The sequence below is a fragment of the Canis lupus genome, chromosome 6 (genome assembly GCF_003254725.2).
Source record: "Canis lupus dingo isolate Sandy chromosome 6, ASM325472v2, whole genome shotgun sequence".
In the NCBI taxonomy this organism is placed as follows: domain Eukaryota; kingdom Metazoa; phylum Chordata; class Mammalia; order Carnivora; family Canidae; genus Canis; species Canis lupus.
In genome coordinates, this window is record NC_064248.1 from 18,854,743 (window position 1) to 18,875,986 (window position 21,244).

A 21,244-nucleotide genomic window follows, 5' to 3' on the forward strand; every position below is an offset into this window, starting at 1 on the left:
GAAGTGGTGGTCAGTGGAGCTGGTTTGGGTGTCCAGGAAATATCACCTGGGATTGCCACCTGCATTCTCCACTTGCTGGTGGGGCTCTGAGAGCCAACCAGATCTTCACCTTGTCCCCTGGCCCCTTCTCTCTCTCTGCTTCCAGCTTCCTGGCTCTTCATCTGGCCAAAGCAAGTAGACTCGAAATTCACCAAGTTTTCCTGACATTGTACATGTTACATCTTACTCTTCACCCCTATACACTATATCTCAATTTATCTATGTACAAACGTGACATCTCTAACCCTATCAGCTGCTGTGACCTTGACATGCCCTTGTCAACATATCATATGCACAGTGATTCCCTTCCTATGTCTACCTTTCTCGGGCCCCATGTAAGTGACTTTCTTACATGGGCTCTTACATTGGCTCTGACTTTTGCCAAAAAGCCCCAGGAATCAGTTTGGTCCTAGCTCTACCCACTGGATTTTGGCCTTTCGTGTTGGTGGGATGCAGATAACTCGGCCACCTGCAGGCTCTATCTTGCTGCAATTTCAGGTCACTCCCCGCTGAGACAAGACACAAATCAGACCTCCCCCTTCCTATAGTGGGCTTCACTGAACACTGCCTATCCCGACACAGATCCCAGCTCCAGGGACCTCGCTAGCTTGGGTCTCCTTTGCTAGAGGCACAGATTCAGAACCTATCCTAAATAAGAGACAAGCCAGGGATCCCCTGTCACTGCGGAGTCCCAGCTTTCCTGCCCTATCATGGTGGGCTCCCCACTGCCCAGTGTCTTATCCCTAGTTGTTCAGGATAAAAGCCACAACTAGTCTCATGCTTACAATGGAATCCCCACCAAGCCCAACTGCTGTTGGGAATCCAGCCACTGGTAAGACTCAGAGACTGAGTCACTATCTTTTCCATCCTGCAATGGCCTCTTCCCTGGTCACCCCACAACTACCATGGCTCCCGACAGGCCACACTCCTTGTGGCAGCCAGAGTTACCTTGTTCAAATGTAAAGCAGGTCATGGCAGTGCTTGCTGCACCAAGTCCCTCTCCTGGCCCCTGCTCACCTCTGTGACCCCATCTCAGCCTCCCATCCCTCACTCACTATGCTCTGGCCCCCAGCCTTTTTTCTGATTCTTGAGCCAACTGAGCATCTCGTTCCTACCTCAGGGCCTTTGCACAGGCTTTCCCCTCTGCAAAAGGCTAGTCCCTGACCTCACCTGGTCTCAGCTCATGTTCCCCCACACCTCAGAGGCCTCCTCTAGCCACGCCACCTAGCCATCACCCAGTTGCTGTCTTGATGGTGGCTGTCACCACCCCATTTTGTGTTTGTTATCAATCCCTGCCTGCTAAAATGTAAACGCCAAGAGAGCAAGAACAATGTGTTGCTCACTGGATCACCAGGGCCTGGACCAGGGCTGGCACACAGTAGGTGCTCCACACACAGGTTTCTGGTGAGGTCAAAGAAGACAGCAAATCACCTGTTGCCTTTGCCTGGAATCCCATCCAGCACTGACTGGACTGGACTGGGCAGGGCTGGAGCATGCCCTGAGCTGTAGTCCCGGGCCTGGGCCCCATGGGCCCAGCCTCCTCTGCTCACCCTGTGCATGGGTCAGGCCACATCCCCAGGATGCTTGCTGCTGGCCCCAAAAGCTGCCCCAATTCCCCAACTTCCCAACCCAGGCCTCCGTGTACTGGACTGAAAACCCGCGTCGTCACACTGCCCATATCACAACCAGGCTTGTCAGGGCTGGAACCCCCAGGTGCCTCCAAAGCTGCCTCTGTGGCCAGCCAGCTCTGGGGGGAGCAGCTTGTCGTGGCAATCTAGAGCATGGAACTTGGAGCCTGGGTGTGAATCCTGGCTTTGCTGTCCCACCTGGTACTCTCGGCAAGTAACCTCCAGGTTCTCAATCTTGGTTTCCTCATCTGTGAAATGGGAGAAGGGGGCAGTGGTATTCACAAGGATCTCCTGGAGTTTGCTGCATGGCACCCTCTCCTTCTGCCTCTGGTGACAGCACCCATGTCTCCTTCTCAGAAGCACCCCTGACTTAAGCCGGGAATGACAGCAACTCCAAGGCATTCGTGGGAAAGGCGCCAGCTGACCCTGCCGAACACTTGCTCTGAGCCAGGTGATCCCTCTCCTGCCCTTTTATCTTCATAGCAACCCTCAGATGAGGGTATCATTCTTATCTCTGCTGGGCAGATGGAAGGATGAGGCCCAGAGAGGTTAAGGAACCTGCCTGAGGTCACAGAGCTAGTAGGTGGACAGGCAGGATTTATAGCAGATGGTCAGGCTTGTTTTCTGTCAGGGTTGCTGAGCTGGGGGGCTGAAAGCCCAGGGCTGCTGTTGGCCATCCTATCACCCCTAGATCCTGCCTAAGAACAATGAGCAGAAGAAATGTTCAATGGGAGATGGGCAGAGGAAGACTGCTGATTTTAATCATTGGATCCAGCTCTGCCTGAGATCCCACCACCTTTGGACTTTATAGTTACATGGGTTAATTTGGACTCTTTCCCTTAAAGACACTTTTTAAAATCCTGCCTCTACCTAGGGGCACCTGGGTGGCTCAGTCAATTAAGTATCTGCCTTCTGCTCAGGTCATAATCCCAGGTTGAGCCCTGCATTGGGCTCCTCACTCAGTGTGGAGCCTGCTTCTCCTTCTCCCTCTGCTCCTGCACCCTCATTTGTGTTCTTGAAAGCACTCTCTCTCAAATAAATAAATAATCATTAAAAACAAAATAAAATAAAATCACTTGCTACTTAAACTGCCTTGTCTTGTGTTTGTGTGTCATTTCCTTCACTTGGAGCTTGGGGTGCACAAGAATTAATCAGATAATGGCCTGTGTGCTGCCCTGCCCACAGCCCCTCAGCCAAACCTCAGCCCGCAGCTCTGACTCTGGGCTCCGCTGGCACCAGGGAGGGGTGTATAAGAGCCTAGCCCCCTTGCCCTGGGATGGGGGGCAGAGGTAACATGCAGAGGCTTGTGTTCAGCACTGCCCCCAGAATCCCCCAGCCAGGAGGCACTCCACTTGCCCAGTGAACTTGTTTGGTGGTAAAGCCAGGTTGGGCTCTTCCCCTCTGCTGTCCCCTACCAGGGAGCACCTCCCAAATAAATGACTCGCTCTCAAATCCTTACCTCAGAGTCAGCGTCTGGGGGAATCCAAACAGAGACAGTATTTATACAGCTGGAGCAAGTGCTCAGTAAGCAATGGCTGTTCCTGTTATTTCTCTTTCTCCTTCTACCTGCCCCGAGCTGCAGGGATAGGAGCTTCGAGCTCGGCTCCCAGTCCCCCCAGCTCCCCAAGCAGATACGGATGGAATGCCACAGCCCCAGAGAGCAGGGCCCCAGGCTCACACAGACTGGCTAACAAGGCTGTCTGGGGCTGGATTTTGCCCAGGACTCCCCAGGTTTCCAGATTCTTGGGATAGCAGGATGTCTTGTACTGTTTTCTTTTCTTTTTTAAAGATTTTATTGGGATCCCTGGGTGGCGCAGGGGTTTGGCGCCTGCCTTTGGCCCGGGGCGCGATCCTGGAGACCCGGGATCGAGTCCCACGTCGGGTTCCCGGTGCATGGAGCCTGCTTCTCCCTCTGCCTGTGTCTCTGCCTCTCTCTCTCTCTCTGTGACTATCATAAATAAATAAAAATTAAAAAAAAAAAAGATTTTATTTATTTTTTCATTAGAGACACACAGAGAGAGGCAGAGACATGGGCAGAGGGACAAGCAGGCTCCCTGTGGGGAGCCTGATGCAGGACTCGATCCCAGGACCCCGAGACCACGACCTGAGCCCAAGGCAGACGCTCAACCACTGAGCCACCAGGTGCCCCTGCCTTGGACTCTTTGAGGTCCTTCGTTTTGGGTGGCAAAAACCAGAAGCAAGTGGCTTCCCCAGAGGGACTCTGCCACTGGATCTGGCCTTCAGCTGCAATGACTCATCAACAGTCTCCAGTGCGTGTGGTCTGCCGCTCAGGACATGGCATGGTCACACTCCACTGGGCCTTGGGGCCTACAGCAGCCACTTCCCAGCTGTGTGAATCCCCTACTGTGGGCCTCAGGTCCTCCTCTGTGAAATGGGGACAACCCCTGGACCTACCTCTAAGGCTATGTATAAGGGTTATAATTTCCTTGCAAGTGACAGGACTAATTGTTGACAGTGGTGGTCGGCTTATGGTAAGTCCTCAATCAATTTCATCAGAGGAGCAGCAGGCAGCATTCACCATAAACTCGCCTACTTCTAGAATTTAGTACCATTTGCGTGCATCATTATCCACATAAAGTAAACAAATTAATTTAAAAGTAAAACCAGGGGGATCCCTGGGTGGCTCAGCGGTTTGGAGCCTGCCTTCGGCCCAGGGCATGATCCTGGAGTCCCAAGATCGAGTCCCACGTCAGGCTCCCTGCATGGAGCCTGCTTCTCCCTCTGCCTATGTCTCTGCCTCTGTCTCTCTCTGTGTCTCTTGTGAATAAATAATAAAATTGTTAAAAAAATAATAAAAGTAAAACCATAATGAAAAAGTAAAACCAACACTAAAATAGCTTTTCCATTATAACCACATCTTGGTTGCAGAGTGAGAAAGGAGCTATGATGGTTAATTTCATGTGTCCATTTGATGGGGCCCCAGGGAGCCCAAATATTTGGGCTATTCTGGGTGTTTCCAAAAGGTGTTTTTGGATGAGAGTAACGTTTTGTTGGGGGATGAAGCAGATCACCATCCGTAATGGTATAATTCACCTGAAGGCCTGAATAGAACAAAAAGACTGACCTTCTCTCAGGTAAGAGAATTCTCCAGAAGACTACCTCTGGACTTCCTTTGCAACATTAGCCCTTCCAGGATATATGGCCTTTGAACTGGAACACTGTCTCCTCTGGGTCTCCAGCCTGCTGATCCATCTTGTAGATTGGACTCACACACACACAAATGCACACACACACATGTGCACACACATTCTATTGGTTCTGTTAACTCTGGAGACCTTGACTAACAATACATTTGTAAAATGTGAGCTCAGACCTTGACAAAGAGGGTAACACAGGAAGGACTCCTCCCTCAAGGCATCCCACTGAGAGGGACCCGGATCCAGGCCCAGCCCCAGTCCTCCCTGCCAGGACTCTTACTTGAGCATGCCTTCTCCTGGTCTGGGAACACAGTAGAGGGCTGGGGGTTCAAGTTCAGTTCAGGTCTGCTGGGAATGAAAACCTCAGCGTTGTCCTTCCTCTTGGCAGATAAATTCCTTTCCTTTTTATTACCTGTAGGAAAACAATGGTTTAGATGTCAGACACGGAGCACCAGCAAAGTTGGGGCATGCTACTCAGGTATCTGTTGGTTCATTCACATATTCATTCAACAAATATTTGTTGAACCCCTAGTCTGTGCCAGGCAAGTTCAGGATCAGAGATGTGAATAATGCAGCACATTTTGGCAAATAAATGAAACATTCTATGATATGTACAGGTTTCCAGATATTAACATTACTGAGTAGGGTGGAGTCTTACAATCAATGAGGTTTAATTGGCAGCATGGTACATGAAATAATGATGCCATCAAGGACATCCTGGGGTGAAAAGAGTAGAGCAAAACACATTTGCTGCCCTGGAGGGACTCACAGCTTAGCCCAGGAAAAGAGGGTGGAAGGGATAAGAGGGGAAGGCTGGGAAAGAAGAAGGTTCCAGAGTTATGGAGGAGCATGCAGCCTGAAGCATGTGGCCAGAGGGTGTGCAGCAGACAGGGAGCATACAGGTGACCAGGATGTTACCAAAGGCATGAGATGGGGCATTCCAGACACAGAGAACAGCATGTGCAAAGGCTTGACAGCTGGAAGGTTATGTGGCAGGTGAGTGGCTGGGGCCTAAGGGGGTGACTGGAGCCAGACAGAGAAGGGAGGGCCCGCAGGCCATGCTGCAGAGCCAACATTTCGAAAAGCAGGGTGCCTGGACCACGGATGGAATGGGAGATGATGCCAGATGCCATGTGGGCAAATGGTTTTTAAGCAGTTATATAAATGAACGTTCATGGAAAAACATGTAACCAGCCTATCAAACCCTTGATTTCATTGATAGTACTGCTTAGAACAATCCTAGAATTATTAGAGAAAAGAAAAAGAAAGAAAGGGGAGGGAGGGAGGGTAGAAATTGAGAGGGAGGGAGGAAAAAAAGAAAGATGTTTGTTTCATCAAAGCTAATAGTACAGGAGGTTTGTGGAGATGGCAAAAAAAAAAAAAAAAAAGGGAAAAAAAAGTGACTTTAGGTTTGCAAATGGCTCAAGTGCAGGGGAAATGGCGTCAGGGCTCTGGCCAGCGCAGGTTTAAGAGCAAGAGAAGGACACGCTCAGGACTGCCAGGCAGAAGAGCAGCCCTCTAGGCAGCGAGGCTGGGGTAGCTAAGCAGAATAGACTCTGCAGATGGGGAGGAGGGTTAAGGTCCCTGGATGCAGGACCTCCTGGCTTGGGAAGGCCGGAAATCCAGTGCCTGCTGAAGTGCAATATGATGGACTCCCAGGAGAGCAATCCTGGGGGCTTCTGGGGGCCCAAAGGAGAGAGAGTCCCTGAATCCAAGTCCCCACAGGATTCTTGGGAGCTCAGGACAGTGGCTGGGGGCTTGTGTGGGTTCTTTTCAGACTGGCAGCAACCTCTCCACCATCCCCTCTTAGCCTCACAAAGGACGTGTGTTTCTCTATACAATTCCTGAAGTAGCTGCTCCCTGGCTGGCCTGTAATGCAGAACCCAGGGGATGACATCCAGGACCCACTATGTCCAATGGGACAAGACAGAGAATGGAGGGGGGCAGACGACCACAAGACTGGCTCTCCACATGCTGAAAATATGCTGCTGCTGCTAAGAGTGCCAGCACTAACTGGATTTGGCCTCCCAAGCGCGCAGGTGCTGGTCAGGTCTCTGGCACACCCTGTCTGTCTCATTCACCTCTCTGGCCATCCCAGGGGGTAGATGGGAGGCAAATAATGATCTGCCCAAAGATGGCCTAACCCAAAGTCACAAGGCAAAACGGAATCCACAGTGCTAATCAGCCAACCTTCAACTAGGGAGATCTTCGATTATCCTAATGGATCCAGTATAATCCACAAGGGTTCTTAAAAGTGAAAGAGGGATACAGTTTCAGTTTGGGACTATGAGGAAGGTTTGAAGATAGATTCTGATGATGGTTACACAGCGGTGTGAATGTACTTAGTAACACCAAGTGGCACTCTTAAGTGATGGTGAAAATGGTAAAATCTGTCAGGTGTTCCTTACTGCAATACCCCACCCCCCACACCCACACACATGGAGGACAGCAGAAGAGGAGGGCCAGGGGGAGAGGGGACTCTGTAAGAAAGGCACAGAGAGGCTCAAGGTTGCTGGCTCTGAAGGTGGAGGGAGGGGCCATGAGTCAAGGAATGTGGAAGCCTCTAGAAGCTGGAATAGTGAGAGAATTTTTCCCCTAGAGCCTCCAGAAGGATCACAGCCTTGTTGACACTGTGAATTTAGCCCAGTGAGCCTTGAGTCCAACTTCTGGCCTATAGAACCATAAATAATAAATTTGTTTCGCTTAAGCCACTGAGTTTGTCATCATTTGTTACAGCAGTGATAGAAAACTAATACATACTATTACAGAGCAGGGCTCTGGAGTTCAAGTTGTCTGTCTGAGGTCGCAGAGCTGGGAATCGATAGAATCGGGATTTGATCAGACCCACCTGGCTTGGACCCCTGCCCTGAGCCACCTTATCCCCTGTCTACCACCCCCTCCTCTGCATAAGATGGCCCTCCTTGCTATCAGGTCTACACAAGGATATTTTCTAGGGCACCAAAGGATGCAGACCCTTGGTGCTACCCTAGGACCATTGAGTCTTCACGGAAAGTGGCCGGAGATCACCGACCAGCCTCATTGTGTACTACACTCTCCATGTGCTCACTTGGATCCAGCCACACTGGCCCCTTCCCTCTCCCTGGGTACACCAAGCTCATTTCCTCTTTGAGCCCTTTGTACTTGCTACTCCCTGCCCTTGGAATGCTGTTCCAATGGCTGCTTCCTCTTAATTCCTGTCCCAGATTCACCATCACCTCCTGAGAAGGCTTCTCTGACCATTCCAGCTTGAGGGGTTCTTCTCGGACCCCCATCCCCCAACTGGTATCCTGTTTTATACTCTGCACAATGTTCAAAACTCTTGAGGGTACAATTCTCTCCTTCTATCCTCCTCTCTCAATTTCTTTCTTTTTTTTTTTTTTTTAAGTTAGAGAAAGAGTGCATGCACAGGAATATGAGTGAGGGTAGGGGCAGGGGAAAAGAGAGAATCTCAAGCAGGCTCCACATTCAGCAAGGAGCCCAACATGGGGCTTGATCTCACAACCCTGAGATCATGACCTGAGCTGAAATCAAGAGTCGGATGCTTAACCCACCCAGGCGCCCCATCCTCCTCTGTGAATTCCTAAATTGACCCATGACCTAGCCTTTCCCTTTCCAGTTATTAGGAAAATAACCTCTGCCTTTTTCTGTGCCACTCATACCCTGGCCCTCACTCAGAAGGAAGTCACATGGGATGGGATGGGGTGGGGGGCTGGGGTGGTGGTGGCAGGAAGACATCAAAGCTCAATCCAGCCACTCCCCTCCCTCCTCCAGCGGGGTTGCCCTCAAGACACACAGCCATCTGCCACCACACTAATGCCATCAGTGGCCCAGCTCTGTCAGCATCTGGGGTCAGGGGTCTGCCTACTTCAGAGGGGCAGCACCGAGTAGCCAGCAATCTGGCTCTTCTCAGTTGCAAAGGTGAACATTTGTTCTCCTTCTATCAGATTCCCAAGCCCATCTCTCATATGTTTCGATTAGGAAGGAAGACAGAGTGGGTGGCATTACTTATCAGCTCCTCAAAGCCCAACTATTGTTTTCTAATTTGATCTGGTTTATTTATTCAGCCTAGTGATTAAGGGCTTGGGCTCTGGGTTCAGACTCCTGGCAAATTCAATCCCACTCTGCCCCTGTGTGACCTTGGGCAAGTCATCTGACCTCTCTGTTTGCCAGCGTCCCCATCTGTAAAGCAAGGACGTTGACGGGACTGGTCTTGGTGTTGGATTACACATGGTAAGCCCCTGGAATAGCGCTTGGCGCATGTTAGTAAGAATTCAGTCGATGTTGGTAATCGTTTATTATTTATGTTTTAGGTGCTTGTTTTCTCTGCTAGGTTTAAGTGCCATAGGAGAAGGGACTAGACCTCTCTTGCTCCAGTATATACCTAGGCCTGGGGCACGAATGAATGGACAGCCTAGAACCAAGCACAACTTTTCAGGCTACTATTGACTGTGCTTGAGTAAATGTTCAGGATCCTCCACTGGGGCCTGGGGAGACCTGGCAACAGGCTGCTCAACTTTTGCCTGCTCCTCTCAGTGGGTCTGTGGTCAGAGGCTACAGATGAGTGGCAGTAGGAGGCATGCCTCTGACCCTCTAAGGCTCCAGATTAGGCAGCCCCTGCCCGGGGCAGACATCACAGCGGTTAGTGCAGGGACTCGCCAAGCAATCTCATTGTCAAAAAATGCAAAATGTCCAGATGCCTGGGTGGCTCAGTCAGTTAAGTGTCTACCTTCAGCTCAGGTCATGATCTTGGAGTCCTGGGATCAAGCCCCACATTAGGCTCCTCCCTCTGCCCCTCATCCACCCCCACTTGTGCATGCACTCTCTCTAATGAATGAATGAATGAATGAATAGATAAATAAATAAATAAAATCTTCAAAAAATAGGCAAACTGTTAAGAAAGTGAAGTTCTTTCTTTTTGTTGTATGCTCCAATCTCACTCTCAAACTGCGCTGGGGAGTCCAGTGGTTCTCTCTGTGGCCCGGTCCTTGGTACCAGAAGTGACTGTCATGCCCTGTTTCCAGTGGGAGGCTCACTCAGTCTCCTTACTGCCCTCCCCCGGCCTCCCCACTCCCTGAAGAAAAACAGTTCCCTGTGTAACTGCAGCGGGTTTCACACAGAAGCATGGGCACGGAACGCTTTAGCAGGTAGGTGTAAAGCCTTCATGTATCGGACAACAATTTCTGGAGTGGTTTAAACGTGCCAGGTGAGTGCTGCCCCTGGGGGTGCAATGGGCCGGGGCGGGGAAGCGCTGGTGGGGGCCCTGGCAGAGGCTCACAGGCCAGAGGGGGAGAAAGACAAGAGGAGTCCATGGTGAGACCAGTGCCATGATGACACCCTGGGGGCAGAGGAGGCAAACCTACCTGAGCCATGCTGAGAGGGCAAGGGAGGCTTCTTGGAGGAAGCAGCCCCTGAACTGAATCTTGAGGGGAAAGCAGGGAGCCAGGTTTCAGGGTTCAGAGTGGAAAGGAGAGGAGATGTGGTCATCAGGACAGAGGGAACAGCCCAAGCAAAGGTTTGGAGGTGAGAGAACACAGTGAGAGCATATCTGAGGGACAAATGTTCTCTCTGGAGGCATCAACCCCTGTGTGTGGCGTTTCCAGGGCTGCCAGTCATTATATCCATTCCCAATTCATATGTTTAAGTCCTAATCCCCAGGACCTCAGAATCTAACCGAATCTGGAGACTATTTGGTCATTGTGGTAAAATGAGTCAATGAGGGTGGGCATTAATCCAGTTTGCCTGGTGTCCTTGTGGGAGGAGATTAGGACACACACAAACACAGAGGGAAGACCTCGTGCGGACACAGGGGGAGGACGTCCACCAACAAGCCAGAGTGAGGCCTAAGAAGAAAACAACTGGCTGACACCCTGACCTTGGGCTTCCAGCCTCCAGAATGATAAGAAAATGCATTCCTGTTGCTGTTGGAGCTCTCCCCTGGTCCGTGTAGCCTGAACACACTAATATACTCTGCCTAATTGCATACATCCCCTCATTTCTCTTCCTTTAGAGGCACCCCTGTTTCCCAGCCTGGTGGCCTTGGTATTTGGTTCAGAAAGTCTGGCACACACAACTGTGAGAAGGATGTGCCCAGGATGGAGAGGGAAGGGCAGGCAGAGACCGAGCCAGCTCGGCACTGGCCCCAGGAACTGTGGCAGGTGGGCCCCTTCTCGCTCCTCCTCAAATTGCTTTCTTGACTCTACTTTCCAGGGTCTTTTCTGGAAAACCTCCTCTAGCAGATGGCTGCTATTTCTGCCTGCCCTGCATGCTTTCCTCCTTCTTCAGGTTCACCTCGATTTTCCTTTAACAAACAGTCCATGTGGTTTGGGTGGCAATAACCACAGCCATAGCCTTACTGGCTAGACCAGGCCAACCGGAGCCACAGTGACTAGTTCAGAAATGTGACCCAATGTGGGCTCAAGAGCCAGGCCTGGGACCTTTGCTGGAGCTTTTGGGGAGAAAAATTCACTTTCTGATGGAGGCATCAAGCCAATATCTCAATTCTGTGTCTGCAATGTGGAGAGCCCACCTGTGAATGGTACCAAGACAAAGAAAGGCAGAGATGAAGGGCACCTCGGTGGCTCAGTGGTTGAGGGTCTGCCTTCAGCTCAGGTGTGATCCCGGGGTCCTGGAATCACATTCCACATCAGGCTCCCAATTGGGAGCCTGCTTCTCCCTCTGCCTGTGTCTCTGCCTATCTCTGTGTCTCTCTTATGAATAAATAAATAAATCTTAAAAAAAAAAAGAAAGAAAAGAAAAGCAGAGATGAGAGGGAGGGAGGAAGAGAGGGAAAAGGAAGGGAGAAGGGAGGAGGGAAGAAGGGGAGGGAAAGTCCTTGACAGCCCTGGACATCTCAATGATCCAAGCCAATATACTTCCTTTTGCTTAAGCCAGAATGTATCATTAGCCTGTTGGCATGCAGATCCTGCAACACATCCTACAGTGCATAGGACAGCCCCCCAAAACTATCTGCCAGACATCGGCCGTCTGGAATTTCAGGGTCATCTATAGGCCATTGGGAGCCTTTGCTTCTTGTAGTCAGCAGAGACCTGGCTGATATACCTCCCTGACCTGGGGGACAGTCTCCCCAAAACTAAATTCCAAGTACTGCTAGAAATTCAAGTCCTCCCAGTAGACCCGGACACACCAAGGGCAATGGCATGCCCACAAAGACAGAACTCACTCTTGGAAGCTGGGTTAAATTCCAGCACCACGAGGGTGTCTGGGCCCTGGGGAGGGTGCCCTTCTGTCTCTTGGTCCTCAGCAACATCCTTCTGCATGGAGTCCCCACTGGAAAGAGCGGGGTCATCTTTGGGTTGGCTCATCAGCACCTGTTCCTCGGGCTCAGGTTCAGACAGCACCTCTTCTTCAATGGAGTCATACTCATCACTGGAACCATCTTTCTGTTTCCTCTGTAGATTTACACTAAGTTCCAGGCTTTTTCTTAGCTCCTACCAAAAGTCAGGAAGAGAGGCCAAAAATGAAATATGCTACTTTGAGAAAAACTCACCTGCAAATAGATCATTAGGACCAAAGAACTATTCCCAGCAAATGAACATTTACCCGAATCATCTTGATGCGTGTGTTGTCATCGCTTTGAAGACGAGAAAACAAAGACAGGGACAAACGAGTAACTCCCTAGCAGAGGAGTATTTATAGTATTTGCTGTGGTCACATGCCTGGGATACCACTAAGAGTGTGTGTGTGTGTGTCTCTGTGTTACAGATGTTCTTGTTTGGGGCCTATTTAAACAGATTGTGGGGTTCCACCCCCCCAGAGTTTCTGATTCAGTGGGTCCTGGACAAGGCCTAATGATGTGCACTTCAAATAGGCTGATGTTAATGCTGCTGATCCAGGGGCCACACTCTGAATATGAAACCCCAAAGGCTTCCAAATGACCTTGAAATTCCAGATGGTATAGTGTCTTCCAGACAGTTGTAGGGAGTGCTGTCCTATATATTGAAGGATGTTTAGAAGAACCTAAGATATCATAAGATTTAGCACTTATCCATAGCTGCTGGATAATTTTTTTCAATTTGTGTTTCATCTCCACGAGATCAATTTATAATCTGAAGGGTGAGCATTATGATCTACACTTAGAGTGACCAGAAAATTCATCACCGAAGCCAGGATACTTTTGAAAGGGAAAAAAGGTACTGGTCTACTTACTCTGGGACAAAAAAACGTCAACTGTGCTATCTGGGCAAACTAATGTTTGGCTATACCACCCCCCCAGCTCGTGTTGTCTAACATAGCTCTGAGTAAATGAGAAGCAATCAATACCGCTTGCTTGATACTGGTGGTTGACCAGTAAACTTAACAGTTGCTATGGTGTCCAAGTCCTAACCCCTGGACCCTGTAAGTCAGTGACAGCTCATGAAGAGGGAAGAGTCACTGGAATAGTTTAATCATTCTAGAGAAGTCGTCCTAAAAAAAGACCCGATGGTAGAAATATGGACACCAGAGGTGCTGGCTTGTAGGGTCTCAGGAAACAAGGAATCTTATGATGCAGCGGCAGGATCTTAGCTGTGCTGTGCTGTGCCTACAGTTCTGTCATAAGTGGAACTGGGAACTGAGATTTGAAGATTTGGGAAACTCTCAGCCTAGCCAGTTGCAAAAGATGCTAACATGCAGAGATTCGTGGTTAGAAAATCATGCTCTGGAGAGAAACCCAAGGTATGGCTGGACAACTTTTTGCTAGTCCTTGAGAAGGATCGGAGTTTAGAGGATTCAATCACACGGAGGGTTCTCTGAAGACACTAGACCTGGGATCATGGATCTTCTTAGCCATCCCAGAAGAAGCCAGGCATAGAGATAAGATTACCCATGAAGATCCATGAAGGAACCTCTTTGTCTAATGGAGGGGATTCTAGAGACGTACATAGCAGACCACATGGGTTTTGAGAATGTCATACCAGTGGAAACACTACCGGCTTATACCAAGAGAGGAAGGACAAAATAAAAGAAGGCTATCATACTCCCCAAATCCCATAGTCAGGAAGCAGGTTGATACTTAGCTGCAGACACAGGCTACCCTACATGAGAGAGGAACGATGGCTCCAAGGATGGGGCCGTGGGCCCAGAGGCTGGAGCCCTGAGTCACAGAGAATTTTTCCAAGGACTTGAAACCCACCCAATGAAGTTTGCCCAGTTGGATTTCAAAATTGCTTGGGTTTGGTGACTCCCTTCTTTCATTTTGTCCCTGTTGTAATGGGAATGTCTGTGGCCATTATTCTGGGCCTGACCTGCCATTGTCCTTGGGAGCAGGTAACTTGTTAGTTTCAAGGGCCCACAGATGGAGTTTGGTCCTCAAAAGGATTCTACCTGGATCCCTACCCCTACTTCATTCAGATGACACAGATGACGACACTTGGAAGTTTTGAGCAGGTGAGATATAGAGGATATTTTGGGTTGAGACAGGGAAGCTTGGGATGGAATGGATGTATGTTGTATGTGGGGTAGACCAAGACCTTTGAGAGCTGCAGGGCAAACTGCTATGGGCGGAATAAATGGCCTCCAAAGATGTCCACGTTCTAAACCCTGGGACCTATGAATGTTACCTTATGGGCAAAGGGTCTTTGCAGATGTGAATAAGGATCCTGAGATAGGAGAAATTAGGCCAGATTATCCAAAAGGGCCCAATGTAATCACCAGGGTCCTGGTAAGAGGGAGGCAGGAAGACAGGAGTCAGAGAGAGAAGATATAAAAATGGAAGCAGAGGTCAGAGAGGAAAAAAGATGCCACACTGCTGGCTTTGGAGGAGGAAAGAGCCATAAGCCAAGGAATGACAGTAGCTTCTAGAAGCTGGAAAAGACAAGGAAACAGCTCTTCCTCTGGAGCCTCCCAAAGGAATACAGGGCTGCTGTCATCTTGATTTTAGACCAGTAGAACTGAACTTGGATTTCTGACCTCCAGAATTATAAAAGAAGCCACTAAATTTGTGTGAGGTTGTCACAGCAGCAATGGGACACTAGTATAGTTAGTGTCTTTTCCAGCTCTCTCCCAGCCACTGCCAAATATCAGTGACAGTGACTGACTCAATGGAATGCCGCTCTATGCTTTACAAAAAAGCACTTTCAACTCCTTCTCTCATTTGATGCTCATGATAACCCGACAAGATAGAGCGAAACCCTGAGATAACATGAACTACTGGACAGGCAAAGAGGACTGGCAACTGGCTTCTGTCCTTGGATCAAAATGATACAAGGGGTGCCAGCTAGCTGGCAGATTCCTTGCTGGGAGACTGTGGTCACCGCCCAGGAAATCCCAGCCAGTCCCAGGGCCTACGATCATTTCTGTTGATGTCTACGGCAGAGTGGAGCCACCGACCACAGCCAGTTCCAGGAAGGTTCTGGATGGGGCACTGGGATGCTTTAATCCATGGTCACCTGAGCAGGCTCCCTCCAGCTTCTCTGGCCCCTTCACCACATTGCAACCCACAGTTTCAGTGACTGGAGTTTTGGGGTCTCCCCCCCTAAGATGGAGGGCCTATAACTTTTAAGCTGGTCTGACTTGTCACAGTGATGAAGTGGCAGGGCAGTGACAAGTGCCCTTGGCCACTGCTCCCTGCTCCTTCTAGGTTGTCCAAGTGTAAAACAAAGTCCTTTGCATTCTGTCATGGTCCAACCAGTGCAGGGCGATGGGGGGAGGGGAGGGGAGGACAGACAGCGGTGACATAGCTGCTACCCTTGCTCATTTGTTCAGGCATGCAGGCAAGGTGTGCTAAGGGCTGGCATAACAGTGGGCAGTAAGGTGGCGAAGCCTCAGACAATCAGGACATAAAGAGAAAGAAATAGGGGCATTTCTACCCTAGCCAGGACTATGAAGGAAAGAGCCAGCCTGGCTGTTGCACAGAAGGTGAGTGGGCTAAGGAGCCCCTGCTGAAAGCCGGTCAGGAAAGGCTGGCTGCTGAGAAAACCACCCAAGAAGTGTCTGGGGCACAAGCATGTCAGGCAGGAGGAACAGCAGAGGCAAAGGCCAGGAGATAAGCATGGCTAGAGGGTGGTGTGCACCAGAGGAGGGAGGGCAGGGAACAGGGAGGGGTCACAGCAAGGCTTAATAAGCCAAGGCAGTCTGGATTTTGGTTTATGTGCCACAAGAGGCCACTGAAGGGTGCCAAGCAAAGGCACAATATTATGTGACTTCTGGTTTTAAAGGGCACTATGGCTCCTGGATCCTGAGAGGAGGACAGGGTGGAGACAAGGCACATGGGTACAGCTGTAGCAGTGAGGGGCAAGGTGGAGGGGTAGTGGGGTGGGCGTGGGGCAGGGGTGCCTCTGGATATGCATTTAGGAGGCAGTGATGATAAATGACTGACTGGAAATGAACAGTGTATATACACCCTTTGACCAAGTCCCTCTGAAAATTTATCCTTCGGTCTTGATATATGCCGATTCTTGATAACTGAGAACGTTCCAAAGGTGCAACAAGAAGTGGTGGATTAAATGCTCACTGACCAGGCATCGACAGAGCCTCAAGCGGCCCTCACAGAAAATGAGGTGGGTCTTGTGGTACCTACTCAGAAAAGTAGCAGGATACACATTTAAGCCAAAATAAGCCTGTTGAAAAATGTCCATATGTACAATGTAGACTAAATCCGATTTAAAAAATTACTTTCCGTGCCTGTATGCATACCCACACATGAAAAGTCTGGGGAAGAAGAGTCACCAAACTATTAACAGGGTGTTCTCTCTGGGAGTTGCATGATGAGAACTTTCTTTTCTCCTTTGTTTTACTTACTTTTTTTTTTTAATGATAAGCATGTTTCCAATTTTATAATTAGGAAAAAACGGTATCAAAAAAAAAAAAACAGGAAAAAATGGTATCTTTCCATTTATGTTTAAATCCTGTCCCTGACTCTTATAAATAAGAAAATTCCCCACGGGAGTGGGGTGCAGGGCCCCAGACAGCCAGCTGTCTGAAAAGTAACTGATCTCTATCCCTGGGACTCATCTCATCCCCCCAAAAGAATGACTCAGAAAGTGGCAGACGGTAGCACCAGACACTCAGTCCAGACTTAAAAAACAACAGGGTCCCAATTCTAACGGGAAGAAACTCAGGGAATCTAGCAGCCTTGGGCCTTTCTCTGGATAAAAGCTCCCAGAACAAAATCCAAACAATGAAGGGTGAAGTCAAAATAGAGCACAGACTTGGCGAAGCCATGGTAAAAGGTCTGACGGTAAACACTGAAGCCACTTAGAGACCAAATAGATATGAGACAATTGTGCACACTTGGGCTACAGACCGGAATGCAATGTTCTCATCCGAAGCCCTGAGCTTAGCTAACAAAAGCCAGAGGAGAGCCGGCTGCGTGGGTGCAGCAACCCCCCCAACCCCGGCCTCATTTTCCATAGCAGCCAGTCCACTTAAATCCATCTTCAATGGAAACAGAGTGTTTAAACATGGCTACTCTGACCTTCTAATCTTTTTTTGTAATTTATTAAGCCGATGAGATATTTTTAAAAATGCCTCTTGTGATTTAAAAAAAATTAAATCTCAATAATACCTCTTGTTTCTATTAATGCCAATTTCAATGCCATAATTATATTGACAAAATACACATGAAAAAGAAGCCTAGATTCTGCTTGGCTGGTGTCTTCTTCAAAAAGGAAAACCATGATTTGCTCACACTGGATGAGCAAACTTTAGGAACCTATGCTCTTATAAATGCCTGTGTGATCTAAAACCATCTGTTCCTGGGGCAAGGGGGAGAAGTAAGTAGCAACACTCCCTCGAGAGAGCAGTTCAAAACCTTTCCATCTGGAAAGAGGAGGATCTTGGTTTGGTTGCTTTGAAAGGCATCCTGCCCATACTTCAAAGGGATACCATGCAGGGGGATCTACCGGTTGCTTTGAAGCTATCATCCAGAAATTTCTCTGTGAAAACTAACTTTAGAGCTTTGCTTTTACAACCTGGTCATATATGATTTCAGTGTTGTGGTTAAAATGTTAGATTCACACCCTTGCAGCAGAAAACCCTCTGCATGGAGGCCAGGCAGTAAACACTGCGGGTGGAGAACAAATCAGCCCCCTCACTGGAGAGCCAGGGAGGAGGCAGAGGGAGGAACAGACTCCTGGACCACAGGCTAAAAGGCAGCAGGGGTTTGATGGTCAGCGGATTAGTGCCTTACAGGCCTGATCTGCCTCCTTTCTCCTGGGCTAGGCAAGGGAGGGAACTTGTGCCATGAAACACAAAATGTATGCAGTATTAGTAACAATATAACATCAACAGCCTCATCGGCTCATCAGCTACTACTTATGAAGCTTTTTGCTGCATATCTGGCACCAAGCTAACCTCTCCATGCACCTTATCTCATTGTAGCCTCCTACGACCCGGGTGGGTAGGTGTCCTGATCTTACAGGCCACCTAAGTACCAGTGCAAGACTGGGCAGCTAACAATGGCAGAGCCACTTTGGATGAATGACTGTCTGACTCCAAAGTCCGGGTTCCTCACCATGTGCCCATATTTATTCCCTGCTTGGTGGCACTAACATGTTGGAAGCAAGTGGTCTCTAGAATGGGATGAAAGTCAGGTGCTGGGTGACTGTCCATTGGTTTGCATGGGATTGATAAAAGGTGCCTGTAAGAGCTTTTGACACAAAGCTGCCTTGAGGCCAGTAAACGTACTAAAGTGTGTGCTAAATGTTAGTGGATGAAGCCTGAAACTTCTTATTACACTCAGAAAGGGGAACAGCTGGGTCTGAGTTCTGGGTCTGAATTCTAAGTTCAGGTTCTGACCCTCACTCCAGCCACTCTATGTCCCCAGGCAAGTCTCTGGGTCAAAGGCCCCTCCCTGGCCCTGCCCTCCTCTGATGTGGGGAAATGTGCCCTGGCTACCTGACAAGGTTGCTGAAGGGTTACAATGAGGTAATACAGTTATGAATCAGTGTTTCGTGATTGCTTTCGCAGAGGTCTGGCTTTTACAGAACACTTCAAATTCAGATGACAGCGTATTCTTATGTCTCAGATCCTACTGATTTTGCCTAAAAGAAGATCTAATGTTTTGACCATGAAGGCACAGTGGATACCCTGACAATCTTCAAGAGGAAGCGGCAATCTCTGGGGTGGAGGTCACTGACTTACAGCCATCCTCCCTGCTCCCCACCAATCCCCAATAATGTCTCTCATGTGGTTGGCAGTTTTATAAAATTGGGATTTGGAAGCTTTTGAGTCTGGCATGCACCACTAGTTGCAATAATTCTTACTTACTCCTATTGCCTTATAGGAGCCATTCTGCACATTTATATTAATCTGCCTGGCCCAGAAAAGATTTTTACCCTGCATCGAGGGGTTAACTGATTAATTTGTTTTTCTTTTCATGAACTCATTATTCAACAAATATTTGTTGTGGATGTTTGTCCGGAGAAGTACGTCTGACTACTATTAGAGAGAGAGAGGAATGAACCAAACAGAGTGCTTGTTCTCATGGAATTTCTAGCCTGGCAGTAAAAATAGCCATTCTAGAAGAAATGACCAGCGCAACAGGCTTCAAGAACCCAAATGTAGGGCTTGCCAGCCCACACTTCAAGCCTAGTGGCTGGTGGATCACAAAATTCCCAGAATAAAGGAACTTGAGCCCTAGCTTTAAGGTCCACATTGTGTATTTTTGAGATCACATTCCCCTCCGCCAATTCTGATGGAACTATGGCTAGCAACATCTGAGTCACACCCTATGTGCTTCAAATAGTCTTGTGATGTTGTTAGTTTTTGATACTTTCTTATTGTTTCACTCACCCTTGGGCTCACTTTTGCTAATTTTCATTCAAAGCTACATTTATTTATGAAGCATCTTGGATTTCAGTCTCAAATGTCCATCACTATGAAGATAATCTATCCTTGTCTTAGAGACTAGAGCGACATAAAAGAGGGAGCAGGGGCTCTGGAAGCAGGAGGGCACTGGAGGCTGCCCACCTGCTTCCTTGGCTGTGAGGCCCTTGGCAAATATCTTGGCATCAGCATGCCAATGGGCCTCACCCGAACCTGCCCAGAACAGTGACTGGTGTAGGAAATTGGACAGGGATGAGGGGATAGAGACAAAGCAACAAACAATGCTGCCAGCCAACTAGAAATTTTGAGGAATGCCTAAAAGATAGAGGGAAGGAATCCCATCTATGAATAACTTAAAAGAAAAGAAAACTTTAGATCAAAATACGGGTAGTAATATTTTCCATAGAAGGAATGGTATGCAGTTGAGTCCACAGTCAAGGTGGAGAGAGAGGAAGCCTTGGGGCATTCATTGGGAGGCTGCTTTTAGGACTGCTGGCCCTTCCCCAGTGTATTAATTATAGAGGCGCTCACCCACAGGCTGAAGCCCAGAGTGTGGACACTGGCGCAGGAAGGCAGGGCAATACCCTAGGAAGTCAATATTCCGAAGGTAGGCAGGAGCACTCATACCTAAGGTACACAGCTTGTACACAGCATGTTGTACCCCAACTCCACAATCACCAGGGTCATGTTACATCAAATAGTATGGGCAGAGGGAGGGGGATTCTCAAATACAAAGATGAACAGACAAACAAACAAACAAACAAAAAAACAAAGATGAACAGACAACCAAGAATGAGCAAACATTTGGGGAAAATCAACACCCTAAAAGATAGGCACCAAATTTAATTAACCAAAGAACTAATACCCAGTGAAAGAGAGTTAATAGAGCAAACAGGGGAAGACTTTAGAATGCAAGAAATTAATAAATTAACATCCCTAGAGAGATTTAAGAGGACATTTCATCCATGAAAAAGAAACAACTAGATATCCTAAAAGTTATAATTTTATTAACATTTTAAAAAGATAAACTAAATAGGGACACCTGGGTGGCTCAGTGGCTGAGCGTCTGTCTTTGGCTCAGGGCATGATCCCGGGGTTCTGGGGTCGAGTGCCGCATCAGGCTCCCTGTGAGATGCCTGCTTCTCCCTCTGCCCCTGTCTCTGCCTCTCTCTGTCTCTCATGAATAAATAAATAAAATCTTAAAAAAAAAAAAAGATAAGCTAAATAGCAGAAACAGATAAAAGATGCTATAGAAAATCAAGCCAAACAACTATATAAGAACACGGTATAAAAAGACAAAAATAAAATGTGGAAGAAAAATTAAGAGAGTTGAAAGCACAGATCTGGGCCAATATTTGTGCAACAGAAATTCCAGAGAATAGTATAGATAAAATGGAAGATGATGATGATGATGATAATAATAATAATAATTTCCAATGCTAAAGAAGGACACAAACCTTCAAATTGAAAAGATACACCTACTGGGACAGATATCAATACTGATCTATTCATATGGATAAAAGATACAACCTATTAGAAAACATCTTTACTATATATGCACACAATAATAGTGATTTGAAATCACTAAGAAATCAACTAAGAAATATAAGGAAAAATTGACAAGTTCAGATAAATCAACCAGATTAAACAAAATTA

General features: G+C 48.2%; 1 protein-coding gene across 3 annotated transcripts in view; it reads right to left on the reverse strand.

Moving 5' to 3' along the window:
* Positions 1 to 21,244, reverse strand: part of KATNIP (katanin interacting protein) — a 195,083-nt gene that overhangs the window by 84,916 nt on the left and 88,923 nt on the right. For 2 of the 3 annotated variants that reach the window (XM_025415663.3, XM_025415662.3), the window contains 2 exons: positions 12,006 to 12,273; positions 5,106 to 5,237 (listed from right to left, as the gene is read on the reverse strand). In XM_025415663.3, coding sequence (XP_025271448.1) covers positions 5,106 to 5,237; positions 12,006 to 12,273 — 400 coding nt within the window. The remainder of the gene's footprint in view (positions 1 to 5,105; positions 5,238 to 12,005; positions 12,274 to 21,244) is intronic. The other variant, XM_049111268.1, reaches the window with a different exon arrangement.